General features: G+C 36.7%; 1 protein-coding gene across 2 annotated transcripts in view; it reads left to right on the plus strand.

Annotated features, from left to right (window-relative positions):
- cntnap2a (contactin associated protein 2a) overlaps window positions 1-13665 on the plus strand; it is a 388888-nt gene that overhangs the window by 199272 nt on the left and 175951 nt on the right. For both annotated transcript variants that reach the window (XM_076888097.1, XM_076888098.1), the window contains exons 5-8: window positions 1571-1623; window positions 2288-2438; window positions 3039-3223; window positions 12238-12381. In XM_076888097.1, coding sequence (XP_076744212.1) covers window positions 1571-1623; window positions 2288-2438; window positions 3039-3223; window positions 12238-12381 — 533 coding nt within the window. The remainder of the gene's footprint in view (window positions 1-1570; window positions 1624-2287; window positions 2439-3038; window positions 3224-12237; window positions 12382-13665) is intronic.

Consider the following 13665-nt stretch of genomic DNA (forward strand, 5'->3'; position numbering starts at 1 on the left):
TCATCAAAATGTTGTAAAGCAACCACCTACCAGCAGCTAAAATGACTAATTTACACTGTTTACTCACCTGTATAATTTTAATTTCATGACAGTAACATCGCATTTATATCCACAAAACTTTAATTAAGCATGCTATATTATGATCATTGTGATTATGTCATGTTGACTAACAACAACCTGACCATTAAAATCAAAAACCAAACATTACTGTAGCAGGATATTTACAAGTTAATTAAATATATGCGTTCAGGCCACTGACAATTAGTTTTAGAGAACTGAAGCTAGTATTTAAGCAGTTGAAAAATGCATTATGTAGTTATAGTTTAACATTTCAATGTCAAACTTCATTTTGTAGTTTAAAATTTCAGAGACATATAAAACTGTTGGACGCTGAGATACCACCAATGCCTGTACCATAAATGTGACAGAACAAAAATCAAAGTGAAATGACTGAAGAAAGATTGGAAACTAAAGACAGAACCAAAATAAATAACAAGTAGAGCAGAGTGGAGAGTAATGGAGAAAGATGAAATTGGAAAGAGTGGGGTGAGGGTGAAGCAGCAAAAAATACTGAAAGCGAGACAGCATTTGAGAAGTTGGAACAAAGGGAACAGATGTAAGTTCCCTCTACCTCCCCTCAACTATTTATCAGGAAAGGCATCCTCAGTATATTTGTGTATTTCTGTGTTTTATATAAGTAAAAACCCAAGAAATCATATAAGATTGAGGGGCAGTGTGACTGTGCATCATTATCCCTGTATCTCTTTCCCTAGCTATGTTATCCCATCATTTCCTGTGCTCTCTTCTCTAAATTCTCCAACCAATCTTGCCACATATGTGTTCTCCACTAACCACTCGAACACTTGTCATGATGATAGTAAGACTGAAGAGATGCCTCAAGCACTGCTCTTTATTACTGAGCTCAAGGTCTGAAAATCATCCTCATGCCACTGCTTGTCTCTTTTTTGAGCTCCTTCACTTATACGTATAGTATATACACATAGCATTTCTTTGTACTTTAACTTTGTTTAACATGACACACATGGCTTGAGTTCTCCTCGATTAACCTCGGCTTACACTGAATCTGGGATAAGTTGGAGCTCCCAGCTCAGTCTGCATGCAGGTGTATCTGTGTGGCAGTTTTTAAATGTGTAAAAAAGGCATATCATTTTTTTAATTATTGCAATTATTTTTAATCTTAACGTATAGCATTAAAAAGGAAACATGATTAATAGCAAGTGTGCCAGTAAACAAAAAATGTGTGTCAATTAGCCAACGTGTTCTTCCTACTGTGACATATAAAAATTTTCCTTTGAAAAAGGCAATTTGTGGCATGTAAAGCCAGAAATTGAGCTGGCAATATAATATCTAATTTAATTTGCCCTTTTACACATTCATCTATTATTAGCGCATCTGTTCTTTTAAATATTACTGTCAGGTTTGAATTTAATGTATCTGAATGTTTGTGTTTTGTGTTTGTTTAAATAATAATCTCTCTCTCTCTCTCTCTCTCTCTCTCTCTCTCTCTCTCTCTCTCTTCCTGTCTTTTAATTCCATCTTCCTCCTTTAGGGGCAGACATCATCAATTTTGATGGGCAGGGTGTGATCTCATATCGTTTTAAGGTACCCAAATTTCAACTTCAGTAGTCGAATATTTAAAATTGGATATTCAAAATTATTGGATTGGAATTGGATATTCAATTTTGAATAAACTGGAATATAAAAAGCAATATTGACTCGGTCATTGTAGAACATGGAGACTAGATCCTGTAATGAATTCTAGTAGAGGGTATTGGTTATATTGATCATTCCTTTGCTAGTCACACAAACTTATGGCAGTCCTTTAATAAACATTGGAAAACATATTTAACAGAGAGTTTCAGTATTTTGTTCGTCATTGTGTTTTATCAAGACTTGGGATCCTATACGTGTTTAAAACTATTGCCCTTAAATAGAAGTCTTGGAGTCTGGAGTCTTGTTAGTTGGTACACAGCATATACCTGCATATTATATAGGCTAGATCATAAAATAAAAACTTAGAATGAAAAAATTCAAATGTATCACGATAAACTGGCATTTTTTATGAGAGCTATATATAAATAAATGGATGTAGATTTTGAACACTGGGTAGTGAAAATTGTCTTGTTTTGTTACCAAGTATAAAAGTTTCTAAAGTGAAAAGTTGTTGTTGTTGTTTTTTTACATAATGTTTCATTTTAATCTAATCAGAAATTAGTTACCAGTGTTGCAAACAATCACACAAAGTCATTGGTGTTTGCTAACACAGGTGAAGAAGATGAAGATCATTAAGGACGTGATCGCACTGAGGTTTAAGACGTCAGAAAGTGAGGGTGTGATTCTCCATGGGGAAGGCCAGCAGGGAGACTATATCACACTGGAACTCCGTAAAGCCAAGCTGCTGCTGCAGATAAACCTGGGTGGGTAACAAATAAATGCCACAGAGTTAGAAAAAGCAACTTTCTCTTGATGGTGATCCTTCTCCAACAGTGTTTAGGATTTAGGTCTTTACGGTATCAGCCTCAGACATGTCTTGCTTTACAGTGATGTTTAAACATGTGAGGATGTTTTGAAACCTCCATCAATGTGTGTCTAGCTGGGAAATAATGGAAATGAATTGGGATACAAAAAATAACACTTTGCTGTGCTTTGATGGGATCAATGGATATACTGATGGAGGTTTGCTGAAATTATATTAGTCAAGGGAAAAGTTAAGATTCTAATACACAATTTCCCCCTCTTCATGAAGGAAACAAAAGCCCATACCATCCATATGTCTGTGAATCATGATTCACTGTTAACCAGAAGTGTGTCTGACACACCAAGGATGTCTTACTGCAGGCATCCTTTAAAGTTAGAGTTTAAAATTAAATGAAATCAGTAAAAAAAAAGTTGTGTTTGCTTGTGTGTGACATATTTGTTTTATTTTTACAGCACCTGGTCACACCATTTGTTGTATTTACAAATTCAGCCGCCGTTCTCATGGCTGCATTTTAAGGCTTATGCTGTGTTTATTACAGGCAGTAATCAGTATGGCTCGATCCTGGGTCATACCTCTGTGACCACAGGGAGCCTCTTGGATGACAATCACTGGCACTCAGTAGTGATTGAACGCTACCGTCGCAATGTGAACTTCACCTTGGACAGACACACTCAGCACTTCAGGACTAATGGAGAGTTTGACCACCTCGATTTGGACTATGAAGTAAGTCGAGATGAAGCCAATAAACATAATAACACAAACAATAAGGAAATATGAGAAAGTTGAAAAGTTCAAGATTTTCTGCCACTGCCATGATAAATATGAATAACTATATGACATTTGAATTTGACTGATAGTGCTTTTGAGGTTGTGTCCAAGCAGCCATAAACTGCTCCCAAAGCTCCTTAGAAGTCCCAGTCAGATCACTTGAAGATGTGCATTTGTAATGCATGCTTTATCTCCTTCTGTCTGTCCATAGGGTTGGCTTGCAAACCTAATAGTTAAGAGAAAGAAAGAAAAAAAAGATTCAACAGCATAACATTGATAGGTAGTCTTGGTATTGAAGCAACTTATGATGGTGACATAATGTCAGCCAAGACCAGCTGCCTATTATACGGATGACTGGCTACCAGGCAAAGAAGAAACAGACGTGTTCTTAGTTCTTCAGCTATATGGTTGTTAATTGTAACCGTGCAACATCTGTTAGAGATCCTGCTCATCCAGCAAATAGTCACTGCACTGTGTAGGACCAAACTGTGCACTTGGTTTGGCTAATTATTTACAAAAAAATTTTTAAAGTTAAGTATTTAATTAAATAAGTTTAGCTCTATTTATTAATTAGGATCAAACTTTATGTGCTACAAAGTCAGAAGGTGTGCAAATGCAGTTCTTATGCCGTCCTGGAAATATCCAGGATATATCACATTGTACTGTACAATGTTGCGGACTTTGCCAAAATCCCCCAAAAGGTTAAGTCAAAATCTATCAGACTCAATAATTGTCCAGTTTGAATGCTGCCATTAGTGCAGTCTTAATGTTTGTAGGTAGACTATAAATACCAAGCTGAATCTCTACTTGTAAAATAATGTCTTATCTTTATTTTCCCATTCACATCTAATACACCCAACTGACTTGAATTGACTGCATGAAGTATCTTGCAGTGTTTCATTCATTAACAGTTATGCCAGTGTGTATTTGGATTTTGGAGCTTAATGATTCTGGTTTAGGTGACATTTTGCAGAGAATGCCGCAATGTGAGCAGTTGTAAGCATGAAGTTGCATTTGTCTGTGTTTGCTTCCTTTCTTCACTTGCTGCCTTATGCCCTTGTGCTGTTTTCTAATTTGCAGCTGCATTTAAACTGCTCATCACAAGTGATCAGTACAGTAAAATAAAGCCACACAGGAAATTAGATATTGGTTTTACACTCAGCTATCATGCTACTCGATAAAATTGGCATAATGAACATCAGCTAATGAAATGCAACTCGCTCAGCTAATAATACCTATAACAGGAAACTGATTATGGGATACATGCAAGTAAGAAATTTGTTTGTAATGTGAGAGTGCACATGCACGTGTGCAATTTTGAATACACACAAGGTTTTCAGGATGTGTATGTCTGTGTGTTTGTGTTTTTATTGATGTGGTTGTGTGTAAGTGTTTGACCTTTGCTAGGTATTGCTGATATGCCTGATCTATTCCACTGTTAAGTAGGATGCTGAGAAATGGGGCAGGACAAACCACAGTCCAATTAAAACTGAAGCTGTTGAATTAAGGGATCTGGAGGGAAATCTATACAACAAGGGTGTACCAGGAGGCTTTGTGTGCATGTGTGTGGTGTGTCTGTGGTGAACCTTAAATAGATTCTACCAATGTCATTGCCTGACTAAGTCTATCTACAGTTTGTGACCAGCTTTTAGTCAAGTGTACTACTGTACTCAGTACATTTAGTCTGCACACTCTATTTTGTGTGCATCTTTGTTTGTGTGTATGTGCGTCCTCTGCTCCCATTTAGGGCTGTAGACTAAATATCCGGGTGCATTTGTGTCTACCCTTGGCAGTAATTACTAAGGCTATTGGAGCGTCACCACAGATGCACACACAGCACAAGCAACAACACACATGCACACAAAAAGACAGACAGACACATCGACTGGTAATTGCACACTGCCCTCCATCATTTTGGCTTCCTTCAGGGCTCAGAGTTGTGTGTAAAATGGAAAAAAAAACGAACACATGTATAACTGTAGAACAAATATGAAACCCAGTTTACATTTTATCAGTCCTCTGTTCTTCAGTGCTTCCCATCAGGTGCCAGTTTATTAGCCCTCATCTTCACACCTGAATGCTCCTCTCAGCACATCTGTTCTCCCAAAAAGACCATGTTTCTCCTTTAATGCTTACTCCTACTTGTTGTATTTCATGCACAATATATATAATGTGCAGTGTTTCTTTACTCATAAAAAGTAATGTATTACACATTGCTCATTACTTTTCTTTAAAGTAATGCAGTACATTGCTTAATTTGTTACTTTCTCTCAGTTCCACAAATCCACAAATCATTACAAATCCCTATCCTAATTAGGCCAGACACACAATCTTTCTTTTAGTATTTAGAAATGCAAAGCCAACGACACAAAAATAAGATGAAAAAGAGCCTAAAAAGACTTCAAGGCCATGGTGATTGTACCTTAAGAACAGGTAGAAATGGAGACCGCAAGCCTGACTGCTTATTACTGCTTTGGTTATATGTTGAAGTTCAGGGTCTGGCTGCTGGGCTGGTGTCAGTATTCACTCAGCTTTATAATCGCTCTGGGGTTTTAGCTAGCTTAGTGTTAGCATGCTGTCTAGCAGACGTTTACAAAGAGCCAAAGTTCTGTTAGCAGCATAAAGCAATTGTTGTTGTCCTGGATACAGACTGCATCTCAGCTCATTGCATCCTTGTGTGCAATAAAAATAAAGTCCATATCTGCCCTCTACCATTTTTAGGGTTGCCAACTCCCTGAAAAATAAATAAGGGACACCTCGTGGCCAGGGCCGGGCAACCCAGTTCACCCTTCCCAGTGTGGTGAATTTTGTAGCTCTTTTTTTTTGTGTGTGAAATTATTTTTTAACCATTTGACTTGAATTTGATTTAAGCAGATGCATATTAAATGCCCGTGGTTAACAAAAGGATTACACAAGGCCTGTAAGAAGAAAAATTCTTTATACAGACAATTCACTAAGTTAAGAACTGAAGAAGCAGAGTATAGATATAAAAAATATAAAAATAAACTAACGGAAATATTAAGAACTAGTAAGAAATTATACTATACTAATTTAATACATAAAAATAAAAACAACACTAAAGAGATATGGGGAATACTTAACACTATTATTAAAGGTAACACAAAAAAGTGCTCATATCCAGCTTATTTCACTAATAATAACAGTGACAATTACAATCTAAACGAGATGGTGGAGTGCTTTAACAGCTTTTTTGTAAATGTGGGACCGGAGTTGGCTACAACAATTCCAAAAAGTAATCACAGCGAAATGTCACTGATAGAAATAAATTCAAAGACTATGTTCTTGTCGGGAGTTACTGAATTAGATATTTTAGATGTAGTTAACAACTGTAAGAACAAGACCTCTACTGATTGTTTTGGTATAGATATGACATTAGTTAAACGAATCATACATAGCATTGCCAGACCTCTAGCTTATATATGTAATTTATCATTTCAAACGGGGAAATGCCCAAAGAAAATGAAAATAGCTAAAGTTATACCCATATATAAAAGTGGAAACAAACACATCTTCACTAACTATCGACCAGTGTCCCTGCTCCCACAGTTTTCTAAAATATTAGAAAAACTTTATAATAATAGACTAGGTAAATTTATTGACAAACATAAACTAATCAATGAAAGTCAGTACGGATTTAGGACAGGAAGGTCAACTTCAATGGCTATCATTGATGCAATAGAAGAGATAACCAACAGTCTGGATAGAAAAAGACATGCAGCAGGGATATTTATTGACTTGAAGAAAGCATTTGATACGATTAATCATAGCAGATTATTTAAAAAATTAGACAGATATGGTATTAGGGGAGTGGCCTTGAAATGGATCCAAAGTTATTTGACTGAGAGACAGCAGTATGTGAAGATGGGCGAATTTGAATCGGGGCATTTGGGCATTAGCTGTGGAGTGCCACAAGGATCAGTTCTGGGACCAACTCTATTTAATCTTTATATAAACGACATATTTAATGTATCAAAGTTATTAAAATTAGTTATATTTGCTGAAGACACCAATATTTTTTATTCTAACGACGACCATAGTGACCTAGTACTTAACATTAACAATGAGTTAAGGAAATTAAAAATATGGATGGATGTTAACAAATTATCTATAAATTTGAGCAAAACCAAGGTAATGTTCTTTGGGAATTACAATGTAAATGAAGATACTGTAATAAAAATAGATGGTGTAGTCATAGATGTAGTATCAGAAATAAAATTCTTGGGAGTAATGATTGATAGCAAATTATGCTGGAAATCACACATCAGACATATACAAAATAAAGTGTCCAAAAGTATCTCAATCATAAATAGAGCCAAGTTCTTCTTAAACTGCCATGCAATGTTTTTGTTATACTGTGTACTAGCCCTACCATACTTGACTTATTGTGTAGAGGTGTGGGGCAATAATTACAAAAGTTCTCTGCATCACCTGGCTATACTACAAAAATGTACTATAAGAATAATGTATAAGGTAGGATATTATAGTCACACTAATATTTTGTTTTTGCAGTCAAAACTATTAAAATTGATTGATTTAGTTGAATTCTCGACTGCTCAACTCCTATATAAGGCAAATAAGGGTATACTGCCAGAAAATATCCAAAAGCTCTTTACACATAAAGAAGGAGGTTACAATTTGAGGGGATGTAGTAACTTTAAAAGGCAGATAGTTAGAACTACCAGGAAAAGTTTGTGTGTGTCTGTGTGTGGAGTGAAACTTTGGAACAGAATGGATGTAGAGCTCAAGCAATGTCCAAATATTCATCTGTTTAAATCGAGGTACAAAAAATGTATATTGTCAAGGTACAATAAGGAATCGAGTGTGTGATTGTTTATCCATGATAGTAAATAATAATATATTCTTTGTATTATTTCTTTCTTTTTTCTTTGTTTATATATAGAATGTTAACAACAAATACTTATATAAACAATTATTTTGTAGAGTTGAAATGGACACTGTTGATATTGTCTTACGCTGTTGTTATTACTGTTATCTCCATTATTAGGAAACAGTAGACCAGAATTAATTCTTAAAAGTAAAATTGATGAAGTTACAACTATACAATGGAAGCAAACTTCATTGATATTTTCATAGCTAAAATATAAATAATATACGGAGAGGATGTAATGACCATGATGGTGATGACTGTGATATTCAGCGGTGGTAATAAAGACTGTATTATTGATGCTAAATATTTACACTACTGTATGTTGTAATTATGACAATGCGATAATTTTATAACCGTAATTGTATGTCACAAATATTTAAATGTACTGCGCAACTACAAAATTTAAAACTCAGATAAGATTGTAGGGGTGGGAGTTAAAAAGCTTGTCTTCATCCCACTCCTTTTCGAGCTAAACTTGTTTTTTCTTTTTTTGTGTAATTGTACATTACAATAACTTTATTATTTGGTTGCTCGAATAAAAGACATTCATTCATTCATTCATATTCTTTGTGATATGACCATATGGGAAACAAATGATCATTTAGCCATTTATTTTTAGCTCAAAATGACAACATTAACACAGTAAAACAGGTCTCTTTCTTAAACAGAAGCCTGTCATGCTTAACTTTTGAGAATATAAGTAAACCTTTCTTTAAAAGAACTCTGTCCTGCTTAACTTAAAATTATATAAATTAATAGAAAACAATAGAACGAAAAATATTCTTGTGACTGTGCACATATAGTGCATTTAGTACAATTGGACACAGTGCAGTGCGCTTTAAAGGTGTTATCGTGCATTTTCCCAGCCAGGTGTTTTCCTTTTCCCATTCCTCCCTGTACTTTTGCAGCCTTGTTTTTTTTTTCTTTCTCTGAGCGAACAAACATTGCTGCTCTAATGCTGGGCTTACACTGTGCGATTTTTGGCCCATTTTGAGACGATTTTTGAGTCATGCGACCGATTTGGTGATCGGCCCGATTTTGGCCTTCATCGTGCATCGTGTAGTATACGTGGGGTAACGAGAAGCGATTAACACCTCACGACCAGCTCCCGATCATCAATCGCTCGTGAGGGTGTCAACGCAGCCGCTCACACTGCTCACGCGCAAACACGTAAACGTCGGTGAAAAAGACGGAGCAGCACGGCTGTGCAGCCTGTGATCTGGACACAAGTGATGGAGGCACTTGTAGAACTTTGGAAAGCTCATCCGAGCCTTTTCGATGTGGCATCACAAAATTATCACGACCACAACAACCGTGAAAATAGTTGGATCTACACTGCTGCTCAATCACAGCTGCCTGATCAATGTTTTTCATTAGCAATTTAGCAAAGTTGATGGTGGTGGCATGTCTGTGTGAGTGAAAGAGAGAGAGAGAGAGGGAGAGCGACAGATTTTCTGTTATAACCTTCATGTTATGGAGGCACAGTGTGAGCACTCAGGTCGCATCGGGCCGTATAGTGTGAGACCCTGCATCGTGACTTATGAACTTCTAACCCCTGCGAGTCAACCGTACAGTTTGAGCAGGAGCTGAATAACGTGACTGAAAAAATCGCACAGTGTCTGCCCAGCTTTAGGTGTACTGTCGTCCGAGACTTGCACCGCAGTGTCGGCGTTTGTTTCCCTGTTGGCCATGCTTGTTGTTGTGGTCATCTGTTGTCTTCCGGTATTTTCTCCGTAAGCGACCTTTCCTCGACCAATAAGTGTGCTGTCAGCTCATTGGTCACAAAGCAGAAGAGGGGCTGGGAATTATGTTTTCAAACAAAGCGTTAATTCCATAAACATTTATAGACTACTTTTGATTCTCACTGTATTACGGGACAAAGTGCGTCCCTTATTAGCTCAATACGGGACGTGTACTTTTGTTTCTAAACACGGGACGATTCCGTTTTTTAAGGGACGGTTGGCAACCCTAACCATTTTCCTCCTCCCGCACAAAGACAAAATTAGCTGATTGTAGCGGAAGTGCGGAGGAAGAAAACCTTTTCTTTCATATTAGTGAGTCTTGTTTTTCTGTTTGCCTAATATAGATAACTAAAGAACCTTCATAACACAAGTAACAACATTACTCTTCTTATATTGCGCTTTCCTATTCTATAAGAGCACCCTACACACCTGGTGTTTAAAAGAGGACCTGCAATATTTACACAACATAGTGTCACCAAATTTTCAAAAGTCATATTAGATAGAGAAGCTATGAGTCTCTCAAACAATGATTGTATCTTTATTTTTATTTTTTTTTGTCATTGTAAAAAAGTTATTTATCTATTAATGGTACCATGAATGGAAAAACTAAAATATTTTTATACACTCTTTTTTTTCCCTATTCAGGCTCTCTACTAAAATAATGGCTCCTACATTCAAGTGCTTCCACTTTAATTTGAGCTTTATAGTAGGTCAATAATAAGTCAATAAGTCAATAATAATGGTGGGCATGTGGTGGGGGAAGCTGAACGGCCAGATTAATTGGACACATACTATACAGATGAAGTCACAGTAATTATTTTATGTCTGTGTGAATATTGAGTGAAAAATGTGTTACAGTAAATGACTGCCAAAGTCGTTTACCCACAGGCATCATTGGACATATTGTATCATCCCTTGTGATGCTCTCTCGGGCCTATACTGAAGTCACCTTTGTTTTTGTTTGTTTATTTATCTTTTTTGCCTGTGGGGTCTCTTTGTATTTTGTCTGACTTTCAGCAAGCGGACTGCTGCTTCATCAGATTGAGATCTTGGGATGTTTCCAGGATTTTCTAAATGGGGTGAGACAGGAGGGACTGACAATAAAACAGAGGAGCCCACAGGAAATCACAATATTTAATCAGAAATAAAATTAGTGTAGAAAATTCACACTTAAAAAAATTAGGCATGATTTTAAGGCTCGTGTGCTGCCCCGTGTTCAACCACGCATTTATTATATGAAATGTGGAGCTGCACAAGTTTTAGACATAATTTTTGGTTGAATAATTGTTTTCAAATTAGGAAAAAAATATTTAGATTGCCTGCTTAAGTAACAATTATTGTATGAGTGCACAAGTTGTATAGTCAAGAGGTGTGCCATCTCATAGCTCCATTCTAGAAACATCCCAGCACTCAAAATGGGAGTTTTTACACCGTGCAGATGATTTTCCGATCTGCTTGTTTGCCTTTTTCTGTTATTTCCTTAAGACAAAAAACACCCTGAAAATCAACTACCTTTGATATCTTTCTGATAAACATTTACTATCACCATTTTTCCACTTCTGTGGTCACTTGATTATATACTGAGTCAATCTAAAGGTCAAAGCTCAACTCTTAATTAACTCTGAGCCATGTGTGAGCTCTTCTGTGCATGAACTAACACTGAAATGACAACCGACTGCCTTAGAAACTTTTAGTAACCAAGTGTCAAGCCAATTACTTTTGAGCCCCAGCAATTTAAAGGACCGTATCTAACAGTCTAAGTTTTTGCAATATTGATGTAACCTCAAAGTGCAGCTATGGCTTGGCACTTTAACGTAGTATTCATTATTTTCCTTCAAATCAAATATGCTTAGTCACAAAGCATGACGAACAAAAAGCATGTAACTGCCCAAATATAGTACTGGAATTTATACTGTCTTCTATATCTATCAGTGACTATCCTGACATTTTACGAACTAAACTGACTGATTTTTACAACATGAAAGTGTGTGTGAATGCTTTATGCCCCGCAGGTAAAACTGTTTGATTTAAACAAATTACTAGCACCAACCTAACCCATAAAATGTACATATTGAACATCAGATAATGAAATGCAAAGAGTTCAGGCAATAATACCTAAAACAGGAAATTGATTGTCCAATCCATCGAGGTAAGAAATTTGTTTGCAATGGGAATGTGCACACTTGTAAATCCATAAAAAGCAACCGGGAGGAGAAGCCTGAAAAGCTTATTAAAGAAAAATTAAAGGAATTCTTGCCATGCGTTTTTTTTCTCACTCTCTATCTCTTTTTAACTCTTTGCACTATGTCTCTCTGTAGTTGAGTTTTGGCGGGATGCCATACAGTGGAAAGCCAGTGGGAATAGGAAGGAAAAACTTTAAAGGCTGCATGGAGAGCATCAACTACAATGGAGACAACATTACAGACCTGGCCCGCCGAAAGAAGCTCGACACCTCCAGCTTTGTAAGGAAAATGTGCAAAATATATGTCTAAACGTTTTGGAATAGCGCTTATAAAGGCAGCTGCCTGTTGAACATGCTCATTATTGTCACACTAACTCCATACTTGACCCGACTGTGGGGGCAGATTATTCAATGAACCAAAATGCTTGAACAGATTCATAATTAATCAGATACTACTGACCTGTCAGTGGCCCCTCCATGTGTGTCCTTGCTGTCTTTGCAAGTGTTGTTATCATGACTGCAATTTTACCATAACTTACAGTGGAAAGACAGGTTTTCACTGCATTGACTATTCAACAGTTTATTTTCAACATATCTCGATGGCACAAGATGCAGATTAACCCTTGTATTATGTTGAAAAAAAATCACATCGATTATGTTGCGGGTCATTTTGACCCGTACTGTGTAAATCCACTCAGAATTGTCAAAAAAGTACAATAAAACAATAGCAACTTTATTTTCCATTAGAAAAAACATTTAGAACACAGACATACAATACAGTTTGAATTACCATAACTCTTTTTAAGAACAATTTAGTAAAAGTTTTTCCTTCTTTACAAACACATTTCTTTTGAACTTGCTCGATTTTCTCAGTTTTTCAGTGTTCAACATTTTCAATTTTGTCCACATGATGGACAGAATGTGACTGTTTGCTTTCTGCAGATGTACTTTTTGCATTTCTCACAAACAGTGCTTGTTTTAATGTCTTCTCGTGAGGGACAGACCTGGCATCTTTTTCGTTTCTTTACACCTGTATCCACTGGATCCACTGCAGATTGGTTGGATGGCGCACACTTGACCTTTTCAATGACAGCTGCTGCTGCTGGGGATCGAGCTGGTCTGACTCGCATCTGGATCTTGGGAGTGACAAGACTTTTTCCCAGTTCTTCCAGGAAAAGGCGACGTCGGTACAATTTACCCGCATTCCAATGTTGGTTGATTTCAGTCCACAGGACATAGGCATTGTAAGCAGACACATCCAAAATGTTGTAGAAAATTACCAAGGGCCAATGAGCTGTCTTGCGCTGGCAGCTGTATGTCGCTGTGACTTTGTCAAGATTGTCCACTCCTCCTTTGGTGGAGTTGTAGTCTAGGATCATTTGTGGTTTTTTGTCTTCTCTTGTGCTCAGAGATGCATCTGTGTGCATTGTGCTCATGACAAGAACATTCTTGTTTTTCTTTGGGCAATATAAAACAACTGTTGCTTTCTCAGTGAAAACAAATATTGAGGAATGCAGAGATCTTCCCTGCATCTTCAAAATTTCACTGGGAAGTTCTGGCTTAT

The sequence above is a fragment of the Maylandia zebra genome, linkage group LG9, assembly GCF_041146795.1.
Source record: "Maylandia zebra isolate NMK-2024a linkage group LG9, Mzebra_GT3a, whole genome shotgun sequence".
NCBI classification, from domain to species: Eukaryota; Metazoa; Chordata; class Actinopteri; order Cichliformes; family Cichlidae; genus Maylandia; species Maylandia zebra.